At 41.2% G+C, this 22157-nt stretch overlaps 2 protein-coding genes across 2 annotated transcripts in view; both read left to right on the top strand.

Annotated features, from left to right (window-relative positions):
- Positions 1-40: 40 nt before the first annotated feature.
- Positions 41-9075, top strand: LOC308196846 (uncharacterized protein). The gene is made up of 5 exons (XM_080596523.1): positions 41-432; positions 695-818; positions 2891-3020; positions 4678-4844; positions 8971-9075. Exons 2-4 carry the CDS (start codon positions 705-707, stop codon positions 4734-4736), a joined length of 303 nt encoding a protein of 100 aa, XP_080452649.1. The 5' UTR covers positions 41-432; positions 695-704; the 3' UTR covers positions 4737-4844; positions 8971-9075.
- A 2105-nt stretch (positions 9076-11180) lies between these two features.
- Positions 11181-22157, top strand: part of BTAF1 (B-TFIID TATA-box binding protein associated factor 1) — a 48147-nt gene continuing 37170 nt past the window's right edge. The window contains exons 1-2 of the mRNA XM_080596494.1: positions 11181-11344; positions 21232-21355. Of these exons, the coding sequence (XP_080452620.1) occupies positions 11331-11344; positions 21232-21355 (138 nt within the window). The 5' untranslated portion in view covers positions 11181-11330. The remainder of the gene's footprint in view (positions 11345-21231; positions 21356-22157) is intronic.

Here is a 22157-nt window from a genome sequence, read left to right as displayed (position 1 = left end):
ACATCTGTGACATTGCAGTTTAATTCCATTTTTTTGTACCATCAACTGACATAGGTGTGCTCTGTTCCATAGCAGATTTTTTCCCAGATTGCTAATAACTTGGAAGTAACTGGAGTTTGAATAGTCTAAATGTGAAACTTGCTTTTCATCGTTCTGAATATCTCATCCTAATTGTTTTTTCCTGATCCCACAGATTATAAATGCTTCAGCATAGCCCAGTGCAGGTGAATTTCACAATTTTCTCAGCAGCACATCCAAATGAGGCAGGTCATGTATCAACAGGTTGCCTGTCTCAAGTGGCCATGATTGCCTGCGCCTTTGTTTAGACCTTCCTGTTTGTCAGTCAAATGTCTCGTTCTCCACTTCTGTTTTCTACTGGCTTCTTTTATGCAGCACAGCAGAGTAATCAGAATGGAAGAATAACCTCTTTAGGTAAGTTACTTTTAGAGTCATGCATTGGAACGGTCTCCTCTGAACTGTCATTTCATTGGGTCTCAGGAAAGTAGCGCAACAAACAGTAACTGAATTCATGCCAGCAGCTGCACAGTAGCAGCAACAGCTCCTACTTTTGTTAAGCACATCTTAGTTCATAGGACAGAAAACAGTATTAATGTAATACTTAAGTGAACCAAAATTTTTACATTTTTCAATATTACTACATTTTAATAATTTTGATGTTTTTAAAATGCTACAGGGAAAGAAGGATGAACCTAGACTATGACATAAAGATAATTGAAATGGATGCTAAATATAATGTGGAATATAAAGCAGGAGAGTGGAAGTATACACTAGAAAACTCCAAAAAGACGGCGTTCAGAGTAAGAGCACCACAGACCTTTTTTTCTTTTTAACTAGCACCATGAAACTGAGATTTCTGAATTCATGGGTCTACGGCTACTAAATAAGGACTAGACTTGAGAAGTGTGGAACATCTGGCAATTCCTGTTGATTTGTAACACATGCAGAAAGCTCCAAAAATCAAAGGATTCTGTGGATATAAATTCAAAGTGCAGATATTTCATTGCCTTTGCAACTGGTAGAGCAACTTTACTTTGTATAATGAACAAAGCCAAATTGTTCGCTCATTTTCACAGCAGCTAGTCAATAGTACTTCCCATTAAAACTAGGATTGTGAGCCTCATTGATATGCTCTCAGGAATGAAGTTCTCTATATGTAACACGGTTTGGGGACTAAGCACTAAATGTTAAGAAAAAGGAACTTTTTTCCTTCACTTACTCTTTTTTAAAATGAGGGGTAAACGAAGTCTTTATGCTTCCTTATTTGGGGGCAAGGAAGATCTGCAACATGGGCTACTATATTGCCAGATTAAAAATAAACCAAAATCAACCAAAAACCTTCCTGCTATTCTCCCTGAGAGAACTAAGAATTAGGGACTGGTGTTACAAGCATTTGTTCTCTTTTTACACTACGTATACAGTATTCATAGAGTGAATAAAGAAGAGATACTTGCTCCTTATATTTTTGGTTTTGGATTTGAATTAAGTTTTTAGGATTGAAATAACCCTACAGTCAATCTTCGCTTACTTCAGGCTGGGGCTGCTGGGACTCCCTGGATACCTGAAAAGCTGATGGATACACTGGAAAGAAAGTTCAGTGCAAAGAGAAATGTGGCAATTCCACAAGGAATTAGGAGGGGTGCTAGCTATTACCAGTCCTTGGTCAACTCCTGCAGGACTGTTTGAGAGTTTGCATGCTGCTCCAGAGTTTGGGAGCCTTTTAGCTGTCTTCAGCTAAAAGATGAAGCTGCCTTCAGCTAAAAGCTGAAGCTGCCTTCAGCTGTCTAGCTGAGGAATATCTGCAAAGGGCCATTTCAAGCCCAAACCCAAATAAGCTTTCTCAAGCTCCACTTATGTTACTACATTAAATGTATCTGGAAATGCTCCCAGGCACTGAGGCCAATTGACGTGAGATGACTAGTACCTCTGTGCTAGTTAGTTCTAAACCACAGCAAGACAGTTGCAATTTGGGGATGGTCCCTGAAATGTGTCTTATCTCCTGAAATATGCCAGGAGTTGTTGGGGAGAGGGTTAGCAGCACAGACCAAAACCTTCCGCCAGTTTGCTAGTACTGAGTATTGTATTCCATTGCCAGGGAACATGCTGTGATTACCAATACATCCAAGACATCTTCACCAATGGAGTCTCTAAATGGTTGTTAATGTTGTAACCAGTGCACATGTAGTTCCTTACTAGTGCTCTGGACACAGCACCTACAGCAAGTTACACCAGAAACACATGTTCTGTGTGCACAGTGCTGTAATTCAGAAAGCCTCCCAAAGCACAGAGAAGTGATCTACCACAGGCTACCTTCAGTTGAAGCTTACTAGCCTGGCTGGAGTACAACTGACTATGTTATATGAAAAGGATGTGCTAGGTGCTCCTGATGTTGGAAATTTATGTGCAGATGTACCTGAAGTGGCTCCACTTGACAGGGCTCCATGCCACACATGCTGCTTCCATAGCAGTATAACAGCTGGGTTCAAGCTGCCCCAAGCAGCTGGATCTGCAACCAGATGTTGACAATAAAGATCATCTGTAAACATCACCTGATCGTGCATAATTAATAGTTTGGTGGCATGGTCTTCTTCAAACTAGGAGCCATCGGTACAGAAAGTGTAGAAAGTTAACTAGTAAGGATATTCTCCTTCAGTACAATGATGCGTGTTCTCTTTTAGGATTTACAAAAACTTTTAGACTGTTATGTAGTAAGTAAAAGACACTTGTTTAGCAGCCCATTTTTTTCTCTAGACTATAGTTGCTACAAGTAGTTCATTTAATGTTTTTTGTGTCTAAAATTATTTGGCTATAATTATTACAAAAATCTGTGGTTCTGTATTTCTGCAACTATACTTGATATTTCTCATTCCAGTTATTTTCACTAAAGGGAAATAATGAAGACTTGGATACCCCTGCCAACCCTAATACTACAGGATGTTTTATAGAAGACAGCACACAGGATCCTGAGTGGCTTCTCTCTGAACTAAGAGAGCATCAAGCAAGTAGGTATAATTTCAGTATCCCTGTGGAGACATACCGGGCATTTCTGCATCCCTAGTGTAGTTACTCAGAAATTCTGACCATCACGCACAGTACGAAGAGAGTTTACTGTTGCTTGAGCAGGACTCTGAAAAGCCAGGCTAATGATAACAAACAGATGATGTTTGTACCACATGAATTTACAAATGATTGCCCCAGTAGTTACCCAGCCATGAATGAATTATAAGCCTGGTGGTTTCCCCAAATGGGTAGAAATGGAAATTTATACTTGAATAATCGTGCTTACTGTGACAAATATGGAATTAATGCTGGCTAAAATGCCCTTTCAAGACCAGCCATAAAGAGGGCAATGGATTTAAGATGTCCCCTAAGACAACCTTTGAAAGTTAGCACAATATGATGACAGAGCACTTGAGACCAACCCTATAGGTCCAAGCAGTCAGATGGTGTAACTCCTGCTATTTGACAAAATAAACATCACTTTAATAACTATGTTGGATTCCTCTTTTCGTGCAAAAATAATAGATGTTTTCACAAATGGCTTTGAGATGACTACATGGAAATAGCCAAAGGTGGTTTTATAAATATTATTTTTTTTTAGAATTTAGGATAAGTCTTTTCTCCCCTATTGTTCCTAACAGAATTAGGCAGAGCTAAATCCACATAATACGTTGCAAACTGTTACTGACATTTATCTCAAATTCCACAGTTGAGTCATCTCTGCATATTAGCATCTGTAGTATTCAATTACTAATTGATCCACATGGTAGAAAATGAAATTAAATATTTTTTTTTGACTGAATATTGTATTACATTGCCAGTCATTAAAAAAAAAACACTTTCCTTTTTCTCTTCTGTCTTACATAGTTCTGCAGTAACATCATAAAATCTTGTTGGAGTCTTTTATGTATGTTCTCAATGAACCTAGAAATACCTGTTGTACTATGGCGTAGCAATAAAAAGGGGGACTTTGATGGATAGGGTTGGTTTCCCACAGCATCAAGTGTGAAATCTCGAAGAACACAACAACTCAGAAAATGCAGAGGTAGCATACAATGATATGAAGGAGTTGTAAGGGTTTTAGTATCTGTAACTATTAAACTCTGACCTCACATAAAAACTCCTTTACTGTTACTGTCCTGAAGTGAAGATTTAATTGGCGGCCTGATTTGCATCAGGCAGTGAAGCTAAGTAGGGCTAGAAAGGCTTGCATGTGACTTTTTCTCTCAGCTGGAGCAAAAGGTAAATGACCCACAAGTAACAAGAAGCCCCAAACACAATTAGGATCCTTTTCTGTTTGTTTGCATCTAAAGTAGCTACTAGCAAGCTGCAGACTTTTTTTTATGTGTGAAAGTGATCGGTGATGTGATAAGATTCAAATTTGGGGCGCACGGCTGCAACCGCTGTGCCAGGGCTGGCTGTTCAATGAGCTGGGCACTCACTTCTGAAAATTAGGTCCTTCTGTTGAGATGTGTCACATGAGGCATGCAGAAATACACTCAAAGAACGTTTGTGAGGAATGAAGGAATGAATCCCCTCAAAGGGGCTCAGCAAGGGGATATGAAAACCTGGCTGCTGAACAGCAGTTTAACATTTGTGCCTACAAAAAGAAATTGCTTTCGTGCTGTTACCAACCAGTGATGTGTGTTTCCCCTCCAGGCCAAATCATGTTTGATCCAGTCATCAATGGACCACTCTTCACTGGTTCCAGTGGCTAGCAAGCACCAAACCTGCAGATCTCTTTCTTCTGCTCGTGGGACCAGTCACCAAGAAGCAGGTGGGGAAGCAACCTGGTTGCAGGCCACAATATTTCCCTTTCTCCTGAGGTGAGAAGGCAGTAGGGGTGGGGCAGGAGGACAGGAAAAAAAAAATGGAAGGGAAAATGACAGGGAGTAGAGAGTTACCAGTGTGAGGGAAGAAATGTGCAAAAGGTGTAGAAAGCTGGTGAAAGATTCCTGAGTATAAAAAGAGGGTATGGACTAGAGAAGGAGTTCCTAGTAACTTCTTATCTGGGTCTTCTAGCCTGTGCCTCTGTTTAAGTACTGTGCTGATGCAAGTAACAGCTATCAGAAACACACTGCAGCATTCAGACCTCTAATCCTGCAATAGAGTCATGTGGGAGATTAAAACTAATGAAGGCTTTCCTTTAAGCTTTAAATATAATGTAGGTGTAGTGTAATGTCCTGAAGATACACCCTGCAGAATCCAGTGAGAATTTCAGACAATCAAATATGAAACCATGCCACAGATCTGTTTCACGCATTGAAAACAGGCTGGTTTCACTGGATATCAAGAATCCAATCATTTGAGAAATTTGAGACTCCTATCTGACTTGTTTATTACAAATGCATACCTGACATTTTGCACACTTCCAGGGTAGTATCAAAACACTATAAAGTTGCTATCATTGTACCCATTACATAAAACCTACAGTTATGAATTAGTTAAAGTGTAACATACAAATTTGAAGTAACTGCTTCTACAAAAAGGACAAGAAGGAAGCCAGTGCAGACACATACCGGAAGCAGGAGTCATTTTCTTCCTTTATGAGCAATGTTGAAGCCTGAATGTTCCACAAAGGAAGATGAAAGAGCCCCCAAGATAAATATACTTAAAAGCTGACACAGACAATGATGATTTTCATGGAGTTCTTCAAACAAGCTCTTTTAACATAAACACAGAGAAGTTTTCACTTTGAAAGTTACACTGCCAAACAAAAGTCTATAAAGGAAAATTAACTCCTTAAGGAGAAGTTGAGAGAGTACAAGCTAATGCTGATATCTGTTAATCCCATCTCAACTGGAGTGTTTTCTACTTTATGTTGAAGCTACTTAATAGCAATGGTAAATTCTGATTTTCAGTAGTTAAACACCAGAAATCTTTAATAGGCCTAAAATATATTCTGAGAAGACATTTTTACAAATTAAAAGAAAAACATTAATTGATTCATATCGTTTAATATAGTAGTTATAATAAAATAGAGAGAAAAGGATATATTCACCCAACTTGTTTTTAAATCTAATTTAAGCTCAGTAATTGTACAGAACTTGTGACAATAGCCACAGATTAGCCTTCTTTTCTGTCTTTATAAAGCAACAGCTTTTGGAAAGAGCTGGACTAGACGTGAAACCTCTGTCCCTGTTTGTTCAGCGTTATAGCGTGGTTCTGCATCCTTATGTCCCTGATGACAGAGTTGCTTTCCTATTTATGTTGTTTGTATTCAGTTTGTGCATGCTGGAATTATATGCACTCTTTAAACTGCACAGGCTAGTGTCCCTCTTGCCTTAGCTCATGAAAAAAAGAACAATTTGACTTCTGGGATTAAAGAAAAGAAAAAAAATTACAGCCACACAAGCTTAAACAATGGAAAATCTTAATAAATGGTCACTTTGTAGCATTATTTGTTTCTACTAATGTTATTTTCATGCTGTGTATTTCCACAAACCTATGTAGAAAGACCTGCAGATTTATAGAGTTTGTCCTCATTATTTCCATTTCTTTTTCCTTCTGTGGCTTATTTTTGCGTGTTACCTTGATCAGAAAAAACAAAAGCAACAACAACAATAACAAAAAAAAACAACAAACCACCACTTAGATATTTAAGAGGAGCTTTTCTCCCCTTCAGTCTTTCTGGGTATGAAATATTGTTATTTTTTATATACGTATGTGTGCATAAATGTATGTTTGTGTGTATATGTATTATAAATGTATATATGTACGTTTATGTATGCAAATGGAGATCTAGGCTCTCCTGAGTGTCCATTGTGAATTATTATTGTTAACCTTGTAGTACTTCAGAGCTCATAAGCCACGTTTAGTGAAGGTACATGTAGTTTAGTCATTTTATTGTCATAGTAAGTGGTGTAGTTACTAGTAACACTGTTCAGAGAGGGGTAAAAAGAAGGAAGATTTAAATATAAACATAAAACCTAAAAGGCTTTTTGGGAAAAAAAGAACAACTCTATGAAATGCATAGGTTATTTCCCAGAAGCCATGCCACAGGAATAATAAAATACCCAAACTATTAAATATTCATTCAAATCAAGAGCATGGATAACATCTAGACAAAACTGAGGAATTTCCAATTTATAGATATGAAGTGTGACCAAAGAATATCAGTAATTTAAAAGATATGTATTCATCTATTATAAAATAGGGTGGAAAGTAGAGCTAAGTTAGAAAATGAGAGATTTGAGATCATGGAGCTAACTGCTGGAAAAAATTACATACCACGGTTATTAAAAATGAGGTTACAATCACTTGTACAGAAAACTGTTTATAATGGAGATGGGCAAGGAGCACCACTTCTGAGGAAGTCTATACAATCTTACAAGATAAAATCAAGTGGCAATGACTTTGACCTGATTTGTCTCTTGGAATTCCTCTCAGATATCATTTCATTCATATCTCTGTGGTAGTTTTTGGACTGCAAGTATATCAGTCAGCATCCAGTCTCTGGTATGACACCACTGCTCCTCGTGAAGAACTTCAAAGGAAGACCATGTGCAAACTGCCACGTATTAAGGAGGTTTTCAAGAAGGCTATGCAGCTAGTCAGGAATTTCCTTGGGGTAAAAATGAAACAATTTAAATCACAAGTGTTGGTATGGAAAGTAGTGAAGCTTAGATGGCAAAAACCAACCAAACAAACAAACATGTACAACCTTAAAACAATAAGCACAATGTTAATATAAAGTGTTAATTAGCAAGAAATAAGAGATTATTTAAGAAAAGTAAATATTCTTCAGCAATCAGAAATCCAATGTTTGTGACAGCAGTAAAGGGGGTCTAACCTACAGAGATATTACAAATTAAAAAAATAGGAATACTTGAAACAGTTAAATATCTACAAATAAGAATTTTAAAGAATATTAGAAATAGCCAAGAGGATAACTCGTTAGTTTGTTGACTTAAGAACAGAAGGCATCATTAAGGAGTGCATGTTGCAAAGAATCTGCATAATTCACCTGCATCAGGCCATAATACATAAATTTATTGTAGAACAACATTTTTCCAGATAATAAATTAACAGTAGTGATTAAGACACAAGCAAAGATGTCTCCACAAACTGCTAAGCTTCTAATATTAGCTTCTACTCCGACAAAATTTCCAAGGGAATTTGAAAATCAAATTGAGAGCTACTAAAGTACATGCAAACAATTACTAAAATAATCTGTTTTACCAGACTAGGAGGAATCAAAAGTTATATCTACAGTTACAGAGAGGTTGGCATGATTCTAAGCAATACAAATCTTCAGGACAAGAAAAATGAACTGGAAAAATAAAATCAGAAGACTAGAATATGGTACGTCAGGTCTAATCAGGAGGGATTCCACCAGGGACACTGTGCCTCTTTCTTCTACTATTTGCACAGCTAGAGCACTTGAAGACATGTCAGCATACATAGTAAATAAGGCAGTTTCAGTTGCTGTGGATCTGCAGACTAAGCAGAAAGAGTTCACAAGTAGACACAGTTGGCAGAAAAAGGAACACAAACTGAAAATAATTGAGATCAATGCAAGAAGTTATGATCGGAACCTGACAACTGACTAGAAATTATTGAGTTTTATCTAATTTAGGAACAGGTTTTAGAGAGTGTACTGGCATACAGCAGATTTGCAGAGGGGATTCTTTTATATATTCTTTTATATATTCTCTATTATTCTCTACATATTTCATTTTTGTTTATATACAAAAACAAACAGGAGAGAATATGTGGCTACTTCAGAAAAATTGGTCAAAAGAAAACAAATGTGCAAAAAGAATTGGTATGACTTATGGAGCAGGTAGTGGATAAAGAAGAATTGTTTTTCATAGTTAAGTAAGAATCTGCTTTATATAAACATCGCATCAAAATACAAAAATATATAGCGTGAAACTTGAATCAGTTGTGTTTCAGTCCTGAATGCCTGCTATCAAATAAATAACAGATCATTCTTTCTGTCTTTTGCAGATTGTTTCGCTTGGACTGCAGTTTATCATCATTTCAGCAAGTACTCAGTCCATAAGACCCACCACCAATATTTTCCCTGCGCTTATTTTTATCAGGTAAGATAACTGCTATGGAGCTGTTCGAAACAAATTTTATTGTATTCTTGATTGGCACTTTGCCTTAAGTGCTATTAAAACAATGCACAAAATGTTTAAAGGAACCTGAGAGGAGCCAGGATGTTAGAATTACATGGATATTAGAAATAGCACCTGAGGGTCATTTCGCTAACATCCATGGCAGGAAAGAATAGCTTCTGATTCCTGGCTAAATGAATTTGGAAATATTATCAGGGATGTTTTTTGTACATTCTTGTCCAACAGCATGTAACATGCAAGAAAAATATATATTCACTCCCAGAGATGTTACTTCTTGGTTCCACGATGGCAGAGGAAGGTGTGAATTCTTATCCTTTTGGAGTACTTCTGTAAGAGGTTCCTGGCCTCAACCTAAAGTCACTGGGTTTTTTTGTTTGTTTGTTTCTATATCCCGCTACAGGGGGCATATTGTACTCATTAAAGGTAGTTCTTACATCAGAGCCATGAGAGGGAAGAGAAAAGGCATCTGGGTCACTGAGCACAGCACAGTGACAGAAACTGTCTCTACCACAGAAAATGAAGCCTGTGGTTTGCTCTGGCCACATTCTGTGGTGTGGAGGCCTCGGGCTGACTCACGTTGCCGGTGGTTGGTGTTTCTGAAGTGGCCACTTTTAACTTCAGTTCCTCATCACCAAGGAGACCCCGGCAAACGACAGGAGAGGGAACGGGTAGGAAAGAGGTGTTTTGCTTCCCGGTGTCCATGTGTGTGTGGGGCAGGCCTTTCTAGGGGACTCGTGTATAGGCTTGACCTGAGTGTATAAGAGAAGATTGAGGTATTACGTAGCAACGTCCTGATTGTGGAGCTATAAAGAGATGGTGGAGGTGCAGGTGGAATGAAGTGTGTCTACTTGGTGTGTGCATGTTTTTGAGGAATGGATGAGTACATACATATTTGAAGAGTTAACTACTACAGGGGAAGGCGAACCTCTCATCCTGACGGCAGGGGGTGAGCAGAAATCTCTATGGAAAGGTTTGGGACGCCCTGCGCACCTCGAGGGGCTTTGGATGAGAACTTCCCCGTACTGGAGCATTATGCAGATCCCTGGATTTATGCAAGTCTATGCGTAATTCCCAGGACAGAAAACCCCACTGTTGTGTTTTGAACTTATCCCATGAAAGGTTATGCAGCCGGCTCTCCTCACACCGCAGGCCGGGCCCATTAACGCAGTGACTGTGCTCAAGACTTCCTCCAGCCCCTTCCCGAGCTCTTCTTTCCCAAGCTCCGACTCGCGCTGACGCCGCAGGGACGAGGGCACGGTGCAAAGCGGGAGCCAGCGCGACGGGACCGGGGACAGCGGCTGGGAGCCCCCCGCAGCTGCCGGCTCCAGAACCGTCGGGGCCCGAACGGCCCCGGCCTCGCCCCCTGCCCCCGCTCCCGCCCCGTCACGGCCCCGCCGCCCCGGCCGCCGGGGGGGAAGCGAGCGGAGGGCGGGGGCGGCCGCCAGCTGCGCCACGCACGGCCCCGACGCGACGCGGTGCGCGCTGCACGCCGGGACTTGTAGTTCCCGCGGGGCCCGGCGGCCGCGCCGCAGCGCCGGCTGAAGGCCGCGGGGCAGCGCATCTCGGCCGGGCGGGGGACGCGGCGTAAGCTCGCCGAGCCGCCGGCTGCCCCCTCTCGTCGGGCTGCTGGCGGGGAAGGGGCGGCCCGCAGCAGAGAGGCACGGGAAGGCTCCTGCCGCACCTCCTCCTGCCTCTCTTCGCCCCGCGGCGAGGGGGCCGGGCGCTCGCCAGCAGGCCTCCCCCCCCGCACCGCAGATGGTACGCGCCGCCGGAGGCCTGCGCGCACCCCCCCGCCCGCCGCCGGCTCGGCAGCTCCATGGCCGCTCCTGCTCAGTCCGGCTGCCGCCTGCGCCCGCCCTCTCCGCTCTTAGAAGCGCCCTCCCCATTGGCTGCGGCCGGGCGGCCTTGCCAATCAGGAAGCGGCTCTCATGGAGGAAGGGAATAAATACAAGATGGCTGCTCGTATAAAACCAGGCGTTGGGCTTCGCCCCGGCGATGGGCGGCTAGAGCCTTTAACCCGCGCTCCGAGGGTCGCGAACCGCCGCCGCCCGCGCCGCCGCCGCCGCCCCGGGGGGGAGCGAGACCCCGACCGCTGCCGCCCGCAGCCGCGCTCAGCCGCCGCCCGCCGATCGCCGGCGGGGCCGAGGCCGGGTGCGGCGCCCGAGAGGCCCGAGCTAGGCCCCGCGCCCTCCTCCCTGCGCCCGCCGGGCCCCGCGCCGGGCGGCCATGGCCGTCTCCAGGTCGGTAGGGGACGGGAGGGAACGGGCGGGGGCTCCGGGCCTCTGTGCGGCCTGGCTGGGGGGGGTGGGGGGGAGTGGGGAGCGCTGCCCCGTTTCCCCGCTGGGCCCGGCAGCCCGCCCAGGCCTCGCTGCGGCTCCTCCGCCTCGCCGGGCCCGGGGGTGGCAGCGGGCTCCCGGGTTTGGGTTCCCCTCCCGGGCCCGGCCCGCAGGGGAGCCCCCTTCCTTCCTTCTCCCTCCCTCAGCCCCCTGGGGCTCCGCACGGGGCGCCTCGGGCGGCCTCTTGAACGCGCCGCCTTGGTTTTGTTGGCTTCATCGAGCTAAAACAGTGGGGGTTTATGATACCGAGCCGCAAAAACCGGGGAGAAACTGTTTAGCCTTTCCGAGCCCCTGGTTGTAAAGTAACAGAAATAAAACAGGCTTCCATGGAGAAAAGTGATTAGTCTGCTCTGGCTCTGCCTCAAGATGTTGGGTAGTATCTGCTTACACACATGTGCGCCCGGGTGTGCCAGTGTTTGAAGTTATTCACTGATACAGAGGTAGGTCTTAATAGAGCTGTTCTATTAAAAAATGCTGAGCTCAAATTCCTGCCATCTTTATTTTGTGTGTGAAATGGGTATGTTAGGCTTCCCTACAGAATAGTTGAAGAGAAACCATAAAACCAAGTTAACCTTGTGATAGATTAGCCTCAAGTCACATGCTGGTGGAATCTCTGTTCTTCAGATACACTGTAACAAAAACAAATTCCATTTCTGAAGCTATATGTGAAGCTTACAGTTCTGTGTAGCAGAGTGAAGGTGTGCACCCTTGGAATTCAAGGCCATTATAAATTAAAATGTACAGTAGCAGTGTACTTTTTGAGACTTCTTGTAGGGGTATGTTAGTTTGAGCTTAGTAGTTTCTTCAAAATATCCCTTTATGTTATTCTACTCATACTTCTTATGAGCCTGTATATGTTAGGATCTGCTCCTAATGCTGTCCATAAGGACCTGAAAGCAGTGAGAGATTGCTGTAACAAGACTACTATGTACTTTAAAATAATACTGTAAGAAGTTGCGTAAAATAGAGTAATATTCTAATTTCATTAGATGTGGGGCAGTCTGCTTAAATAATTGTGCTGACGTATGAGCGATATGGGGCTTAACTGGAGAGTTAAGATAGAACTGAAAAGTTTGTATACTGAGGCCGTGCCTACTGTAAAGATCAGTGTCAAATCGAGTTAAGTGTTTCCGTATTCCTGTAAAACTACACTGCTTTAGTGAAAAACAGTAGTGCTCTCTGCAAGGAGTTAGATAACACCTGTTTGGTCTGGTAGCTGATATGAAGACAAATTTCTGTTTTGGCTAAGGTTCATTCCTAAGCCTTACTGTGAAGCACAAAAAGTCGATGTGTTAATAAGGTCATGTGATGCATTGCTTCAGTGTCTGGTTTTAAGACCAAATTGTGACACAAGTTGAACATAAGGAATTGAGCTTTAATAAAAAGTGCTGTGATACTTGTGAGTTGGTATAGAATTGTTTCAATTCCACATGTAAATCACATAAAAGAATTAATATTTTGGAATGCTGTAACGCCTTGGCTGTTCCTGGAGAACTCCTAAGTTTCTCTGTAATTAGCAGGTGTGGTGTTGTGCAAATTTGGCTTCAGACGTGTTTTTTGATAGATAGAGCAAAACCCATCCATATCCCTTTGAAGTTACATAGCAGCTCTTGACAAATGAACCTTTCAACAGCTTGACCACTGATACTATAGTGTCAATATTGCTTTTGGTATATTCAAGAAATCTTGTCTTTACCTTTTATTTCAGAGCATTGAGTTCCTAAGATCCTTTCTTTTCAGACTTACAAGTGTTCAGGACAATTATTTGTAGTATAGCACATACCTATGTTACTGTAGAAGGTGTGGTTGTTCCAGTTTTTCTACTAGTTCCATTTAAATGTAGAGATAGGAATTTTTCCTCTAAGATAGTTACCTTTTTATATATTTAAAGGAACATCATCATCTTTCACTGCTGAGTGATTCAAACTATACAACTGTGGGGAGTGAGGGAGAAATTGATTCAAATTAATCTTTCTTCAAGGACCATAGGCTTTACGGAGGGTATACCAAACTTTGATATTAAAAAAAAAAAAACCTTCACTAGCATTAAGTCTGTATTGGAACCTTATTAAAAAAAAAAGTTTTGGAGGTATGTGGGTTGTGGTTTTTTTTTTACATTCTCAAAACAAATTATCGAGTGTTTTTTCTCCCAGTGAAGTTTAGTTTTTGCTGTTCAGTGAATTGGAAACCTTTCTTAAAACTACTCTGATCAGAGTGATCTAAACAAATAGAGGGAATGCTTTGAAATACCTCAAAAAACTAGATCACGAATTTGCAGTTCTGCTATTAATAAGGTCATCTTAAAGATAATTAAAGCATCACTTCTAATTCATTGACAAAATGGATTCTGACACTTTAATCTGTTATATGTAACTGTTAGTTTTGTGTCATTCTGCTGTTATATGGACTATACACATACTCCTATGTAACAATTCTGTGATAATACGCTAGAAAATGCACCTAAAAGCAGAGTAGTGGACACCTCATACCAAAAGAAGTTGCAGAATGACTTTTTATATATGCTCATCTCCTTGGTAGTTCCATGCTGAGAAGACTAAACTACTAACCTACCAAACACCAGCCTCCCCAGAAGGAGGTATAGGGGGGTGGGAAGGTTGACGTTCTTTCTGTGAACACGCAAGCTAATTTGCATAGGCATTCTGTCCTGTTTCTGGTCTTAAAGTGTATGTGAAGTAGCATCATATTTGCATAACTAATAAAAATAATGAAAATTCTTGACGGTGGAACTGAGAAGGAAAAAAAGGAACTGAAAAGTTTTGCTTCACCTTCATTCCTATGAAGTTTACATGAATAAACACAATACCTCACTTATAACCTTTAGAGTTACTTTCGGTGAAAAAGTAACTGCCAATTTATGGAGAAGAACAACAATCATAGATTACTCAGTGATTGAGTTTCAGTAGATGATGAAGTGTTGATGGTGCCTTTCAATATCCAATATAAAGGTCTTTTCAATTTCTGTCATGTGTTTAAAGGCAGCTCATGTATCATCATCATTCCAACACCAAGGCTGCTGCCAGTGGCTTTCTCATGTTTTTTTGAGGGCCTTCACAGCGTGAGGGGGGACAAAGAGTTTTTAAAATACAGTGAGAAAATGCATGAAGCTGGTAAGATGCATTAAGGGTGAACAATTTGGTTTTAATAGGCATGTCCTTAAGTTTACCCTGAAATAAGTTTACCTGTACCTTCTTAAAGACAGCCCCTTCAAGATAACTTCAAGACATTTCTAAGCAAGTATGGGGGAGTGTAACAGCTGGCTGCTGTTGCAAGCTATTCTGCATTTGGTCCGTATGATTTTAATACTGGTTTCTAGAGTTTTCACTGTCTTCATTTGCTTGGATTGCTATATAACTGGAAGAGTATAGAATGGAAACTGAGTTTTCAATTTAAAAGAAAAAAAATCATGTCAGAAGGCTGTGCTAGTAAAGCCCCTGGAAAATAAGTGGGTCTCATACGTTGCCCTTGGCTTTTGAAGTATAGGGTAGTGACTACCCAATAACAAAGGGCTGCACTGGGTGATATCATTATTTATCTAAAATTTTAGGTTTGATGTTGCATTGTTAGGGGGCCAAAGTTCTTAGAAAATGCCAAAATTATCAAGAACTTTTGTTATGGCCCTATACACCTATTAGAAATGTTCTTTTGGGCTTACCACAAACTTTTCTAGAGAAAGAATTTACCTTCTAGATCATTTGAAGCCATTACTTCATGCATGGAAAGCAAGAGTTAGCCTGACCAAGAAGCATGTTTTCGCTCCTACTTAAGGGAGTATAACTACCGTATTTTGTCTTTCACAAGCTCTTGTAGTCTGCATCATACCCACTCCCCTGCTACTCATCAAGCAGATACACTAACCAGTGCAATTGCCAGAGTTGTGGCCAAAAAGCCCAGGGGGAATAGGGTAATGGTCTTCTCCCATTGATGGAGGCTGACAGAAAGACCCCGACAGGGGAGCTGCCTTCCCGGCTGCAACAAGTGGGAGGGAGTGTCCCTGCAGTAGCATGTGCGCTGCTGCCCAAATGAGATAGAGCTGTAAAATTTCTCAGACACCTAACAGACTGACATGAAAGTCGAAACCAAGGATTGCACACTGATAAGGACTCTAACCCATCCCAGCAGCCAAAACTGGAGTGCTTGCCAAGGCGTTCTCTCTATCACTTGGCAATGCGCTTGTTGTGTTGCATTAGTGCATCTTTGTGCGGCTCTCTAATTTCCAGTGCTGTTTTCTCACTGTTTTTGTAATGCAAGTGGTCATATGTATTGCATTTAGGTAGATACATATATAATAGTGAACAAATACAAGAAAGGACTTCTTTACTGTGCGGGTGACAGAGCACTGGAACAGGCTGCCCCAGAGGCTGCGGAGTCTCCTTCTCTGGAGATGCTCAAAGCCTGCCTGAATGCCATCCTGTGCAAGCTGCTCTAAGTGGTCCTGAATGGCAGGGGATTTGGACCAGGAGATCTCCGGAGGTCCCTTCCCACCTCAACCATTCTGTGAAATAAAGCTTGTATAGCCTAACACTGCAACTCGTATAAGATATGAAATATGCATTCCCTAAGGAGTACTACTAATTTTAGCATTTGGTTGGCCTGTGTGTGCAGTATATAATACTGTCACCAGTGGTGATGGAGCCCTCGTTTCATTCGAGCTGTCCCTTTCACTGCTGTGTAGGAAATGAGGATTTCTCTTATCCACAGCCCCACCTTCAAAACCATTTACTCCACAGTCTCACACCTTTCAATTCATTCTTGATGTATATCCTCCCAATTTTTGTTCTGAAATCTGATGATTATTTTCTCTCTTTTGCTGACTGTATATTGGAAAGTTGTTTTCTCGCTTATTTAACGTTTTATATGCCCTTTTAACAAGGGGTTAAGTTTTTATGAGCTGTGAGGCTGGCCAAGCTGGGACCGAATGATGGAAAACTGAACAAAGGTTTATTAGGTCAACAAGAAAAACTAAGGCATCTACATTAGAACTTAGGTTGAACTTCACAGTGTGTCAACCCCTGTCAAGTCTAAATTTTAGTCTGGTGAAGTTTTCTGTTTCTGAGCTATTTCTGTGCTAAGAAATTTCTGGGTCCTGAAACGTGATTTATAGTATAAACGTGTAAGAGTGTTCTCTTTCCTTCTGATGGGTGCCAACTTGAGGTCTTGCAAAGAGCTCTAAGTTAGAACGTTGCAAGGACCACCCCATGAGGGTTTTTGTAGGGTCACACAACTTTAATGGGTTGGAGGACTGCTGGGATAGATGCGAGCTGTTCTGTACCAGCAGCTGTACTGTCAGTGGCTGTGCCCTGGCATACAGGCCCAGACAGATGTGGAGCCCAAAGTGATCACTTCATTGGCAGCAGTGATCGGTTTGCTGTCTGTTTCAAGCCTAAACTCATCTGAGGTCAACAAATGAGAAGTTTCCCCATCTGAGGTGCTGTGAGGACCCTATCCGGTCAGACCGCTTACACTGCAGTGATCAGAACCCTTACACAATTAAGCTGTGTACGGCGTCTTTTGGAAACATTTTTGAGATAATGTTAATAACCTCTGTATCTTGACCTGGTCATTAACTGTCCCTCTATTAGCTTTCTAATACCTCTGTAGCTGATGGGCTTTCAAATCCATGTTGTGCAACTCCCAGAGCAGTGCCATAAGGCTCACTTTAAATATTAGGCCAAGTATCCCTTCAAATGGAGAGCACCCCTGTGTTTGGAGACGTACCTTCAGGCAGCAAAGAACTGAAAATTAACGTGGAGAATAGCAGAGGTCAGCGGTTTGCACCGTTTGCCTGCTGTGCCTGGGTACAGTTATGTGTAACTTAGGTTAATGCAGACTATGCAAAACTCTTCAGAAAGCAGCGACTAGAACGTGGACTGACCGTGCTACCCGGAGGGTGCCTCTGAGTTGGTTGTGGTGGTTCTTCTGAAAGTACTTGGTCTCGTGTTTGTCCATTGCCATTTTTTGTTTGTAGTCCTTGCTGCAATAATAACATTGGAAGAGCAAAACGCTTGTTATGTTTACTGATTGGGGGTCAGTAATAAAGTTTCGGTGTACTTCTGTTCACAAACGCCCATGTAGTTAACTGAACTAAGCCTGCATGTGTAATCGTTCTGCATGACAGTGTTGATAAAGGGGAAATCTCTCTAATCCCAGCCAACCTTGCAGTTCTGGTGAACAGCAATGAAAATTAGATTTACTGTTTTTCTTGCCTACAGTCTTCTTCTAAGAACTGACTTTTTTTTTTTTGATTTTTCAATAAGCCATTTGAGTGGTAGCAGTCAGGAGGGAAGAATCATGTCCAGTGTGGGGTGGCTGTTCAGTTGATCGCAGACCTACTGCTTATTGAGTATTTCTCTCCGTCAGTTCCCATCCTGGAAGTCAGAAGTTTAGCCTGACTAAGACTAAAGACCTTTAGTCTTATCAAAACTAGTGCACTGTAATGAAATGTTCTACTTTTGATGAGTTGGAGTATTTGTCTGGGGAGGATTCTCTTGCCCAATCTAGGTGTCTGGTGCCAACTTAGATGGTGTAAAGGATCCTTGCCACTTGAGAATGACAAGGGTCTCCTATATCCTGAGCCACGTCTGCCGCCCCGTGTGCATGACTCATCCTGAAGTGTCTCAACTGCTACTAGATGCTTGCTTGTAAGCACCTGAATCAACGTCTTTGTGTCAGAAACATTTAATGAACTCTGTGTCAGTGTAAAAGCTTGTGGTATTTCTTAGAAGAAAAAAATACTTAATTTGAATGTACTACTGTTTGTAATGTCTTTGAATTGCTGTTCCAAGTTGTCTTGCTGATACTGAAAGCACTGATTAGAAAATCTCAAATTTCTCAAGTAAGAGGAGAAAAGTATCAAACTTGTGGAAAAAATAGTGTTTTGTAGTGAGCTCATGTAGCATGAGTTCACATATGATTGCTGTCCTGTTGATGAGATGTAGTTGTCAGCGTGTGACTTCCATATGCTTAGAGCTACTTCCATATAGCCTGGGTTGAACTCTTTTAAATTAAAAGTTGCATCTGCATTGTAGAGTATTTCACTCTACTGTATTGATTCTGACGTCATTACATTTGTAAAAGGGGTAAGCCATGCTGTGCTATGCTTGTAGCCCTGTTTGGCATGAGAGGCAGAACCACGTTTCATTACAGAACTCTTTTAGTTCTTTTTGATTGTAAAAACAAGTTTAGAGACAGTTTGCTCTGAGAATGAAAAGCTTGTCTGCAGGTCCTCAGATTTAATTCATTTAGAAGTTTTAGTTTTTTTTTAATTCTTAATGAAACAAAGAATGCAAATTTTAATTTAAAAAACTAGAGCTGCTGATCAGTGTCAACTTTCCCAATGGTGCTCTTTCAGCTAGAGTAGGAGAGTGCAGGCTGTGCTGGATTCTGCTGCAGCAGCACCAAAGCATAATTAACTTAAGAATCTTAATAATCCCAAAATACTAACTGTTTGGGAATTGCATGTCAGGGAAACTTGGGGGAGGGCAAGAAAGAATGACTGGCATCACTAGGAGTTAGACATCATTAGCTGTATTTACCAATTCTATTTTATTTTGCTGGGCTTGAAATCTTCCTATAGGGATGTGAGACAATAGATATTTTTTTTGTTGTTTTATTCCGCATTTGTGTGTGAATTAAGCACATTAAATTTTAAGATCACAGATTACAAACCAAGCCTACTGCTGTTAAAAACAGGTAGGTAATGCTGCCACAAAACTTGTGGGGTTTAAGAGTGAATGTCTAATTTTGTAACTGAGATTGGAATTAAACTTGGGTCTTTCTGAGGGTAGGCTGTCATAGCAGTTTCCTCCTGTTTTGTCACATGAAGAGTTCTAGCGGAGGAAGTGGTCTAAGTTGCGCATTCTGCTTGAACTTGGCGATGAAAAAAAGATACTTTGATAGTTAAAGGAGTGGGTGGCACTAACTGGGAAACCGCTTGAGTATGGAACACCAAAGTTTCGTGGAGAGACAAAGACCAAACTGGGTGAGTTTAAGAATGAGAGAGCAAGCAAGCTGTGGTTCCTCTGCAAGGCAGTGCATTTTGCAGTGAATAATACTGAGTGTTGTAAGTCAGGTTGTGTTATTGCTGTCAAATGTATTAAAGAAAAAATACTAGTAAATAGCTAAGTTCCTAAGGGCGTGTTGTTATTCTTGACTAGTGTACTACCAGTGATTCAGAAGACTTAGATATCTAAAGCTTTTCTTTTCCTCTTTGACTGTCTACTTGCACAAAACTGCTAGATTAGAAATGTTTGGATTTTTCTTTTATGTAACGTTAAAACAACTTGCTAACTAGTAAATCATAGCAATTGGAACTTCAGTTTTATCTACAGAAATTGAAATGGGCTCACCTATTATAGTAGAAGGAAGAGAATTATGTCAAAGCTGGCAAATACCCCAAGTGTGCTTAAAATACTAAAATGACTTGAAATACTTTCAGTTAGAAAATACTTTTTATTTAATGGATATCTACTTCGTATCTCTGGTCTGAAACTGTTGCATTTATGTGATATTTTTGCCCTCATTCTGTAGCAGGGCTCTGCTGTGCATCAAATTATAAAAATTCTCAGGAATAAGCGCAGGTTAAGTGTATGAAAGAAAATACAATATGTAGTGATGGTACAGAGGGGTTTTTAAGTATTGGAAATAATGTTCAAGGCAGTTCTGTTGAAATGTAATTAGTAGCAACAGCCTAGAGTGCCGGATACTCATCCTTTCCCTGTATTTGCTGAAACCACCCTGGGTATATGTTCAAGGAAGGGGAGTTGTCAGGTTGCCCGGATCCTTATTTTGTGAGGCTGATCTAGGTGAGCTTCACTGCTTTGTAAATTGCAGCTCTATATGGTTGTGATACTTGGAACTGCATTTTTATGATTAGCTTTGAGGCTAGAAGGGACGATTCTGATTGCACTATGCAGAATCTAGACTTGCATTCAGCAGGGAGCACGTACTGCCCAATACCTCGTGGACAAACTGGGCACCCTGTAAAGAGAATTCTGACTTTGCCACTTACAGTGCAGGGAGTAATGAACGCTTGTCACTTTCTTCATTGATTATCTAGATAGACTAACTATATTATATTTCAAATGCCTTTTTTATTTTTGTGGCAACTTTCTCATTCTATAACTCTAAACGAGAAATATTAACTGTTGTGAAAATAGATGTTTGGAGTGTTTTTCACTAATGCAGGGTTAGTGTGAAAACAGATCTGCTGCTTAAATTCTTGTGTTTCGTGGGAGGGCCAGAAGCATCAGAATATTTTGAAGCTGTAAATACAACAACTGGTTTGGTCTTGTGTATTCCAGGTAGTTGGGGGAAAATAAGTGAAAAGTAAAAATTTCTGGTATCCTGGAAAAGCAGAGTTTGACACTACAGATCATAGGTCTTCAAAATAAATAATTCACATTATGAATAATGGAGCCCATTGCTTTCTTTATCTGATAGAATTTGTTGAAGATCATTTACAACCTAACAATACTTGTTTTTCAAGATTGAAAATCTTCTCAGAAGAAGGAAGGAACCTATCTCATTTTCCTCTTGTAACTTCAATAATTTTTAGAACTAAAATTATTTTTTCTGCTTACCGGGTTGCATGTGCTTTTAGAACAAGTCCGCTTACTATTAGGAAAATAGGTTTGTCAGCCTGTCAGTTGACAATCTGCAGGCAAACGTTTCTATTTGCATTAGATAAACTGGAAAATCTGGGGGAATATAAATAGAAATGGCCAGCTGAACTATGAATAGCTTAACTTTTTTGTTTTTTGTCAATCATTTAGGCTTGATCGTCTCTTTATTTTACTGGACACCGGTACAACACCAGTAACAAGAAAAGCAGCTGCACAGCAACTTGGGGAAGTAGTGAAGCTGCATCCTCATGAACTGAACAATCTCTTATCTAAAGTAAGCATCTTGGGGTTTTTCTGAGCTTGCTATCAGCACTTTATTGGTGAGAACAGAACGAGTTTTCTGGGGTGTGGTTTCTGTGGGTAGAAGCAGCAAAAATATAGTATTCCTGTGGAGCTCTCTGAAAAAAGGACACTGAAGAAAAAGGAGACTGGTTCTTAAGCATGCTGTTTTGTTAGCCCCTGAGATGGTTGCATAGGTCAGGTTTCACTTTGTGTTCAGTATAGGTATTCAGCATTTGCTGTACATTCAGATTTTCTGCTATGAAGAGAATCTCTACTACATTTTAAAATTTCTGTTCCTGCCTATAAAGACTGTTACTTGTGTGATACAGGATAATATAGGAAGCTGCATGTCTTTAAAAAGGCTGGAAAATAGAAATAGGTTTGCATTAGCTTGAGACTGCAACCTGTCCAAGGCCAGTAAAAACACCAAAAATAGTTCTGTATCTGACAGCTGGAGATGGCTGAGTGAACTCAGTTCTGCTCTTAATGAACAGGTGCTCTCACCACATGGTATCAACAGAGTGGCATCAACAGAGTGGCCAAGGAATCATGAATATCAAACCACTTTCAGTGCAATAAATAGTTTTTCCAGATTTGAGGCACAGTGGTAAATTAGATGAGCGTTATGTTATGTTGTTGCAAGTGACCCATGTTGGCCCTCTTCTTGGATAAAGTTTTAGTCTCTATTTTTGAACACTTCCTTTTTGAAAGCTAAAGAAGTTTCAAGCCTTGTTTGGTACATGGAGAAAACAGTCTACATCTTATAAAGCAAGGGTGAGATTGGCTGATGGAAC

This window comes from Anser brachyrhynchus (assembly GCF_964034855.1).
Source record: "Anser brachyrhynchus genome assembly, chromosome: 6".
Classification (NCBI taxonomy): domain Eukaryota; kingdom Metazoa; phylum Chordata; class Aves; order Anseriformes; family Anatidae; genus Anser; species Anser brachyrhynchus.
The sequence above is the reverse complement of the archived record's forward strand: the minus strand, read 5'-3'. Positions and strand labels throughout refer to the sequence as shown.

What these genes read in the sequence shown, in the direction of transcription:
- LOC308196846 (XM_080596523.1), top strand. Translation starts at nt 705, where the DNA reads ATGAACCTAGACTATGACATAAAGATAATTGAAATGGATGCTAAATAT. An exon ending in CCAAAAAGACGGCGTTCAGA is followed by an intron (nt 819 to 2,890) that starts GTAAGAGCACCA and finishes TTCTCATTCCAG; the next exon opens with TTATTTTCACTAAAGGGAAA. An exon ending in ACTAAGAGAGCATCAAGCAA is followed by an intron (nt 3,021 to 4,677) that starts GTAGGTATAATT and finishes TTTCCCCTCCAG; the next exon opens with GCCAAATCATGTTTGATCCA.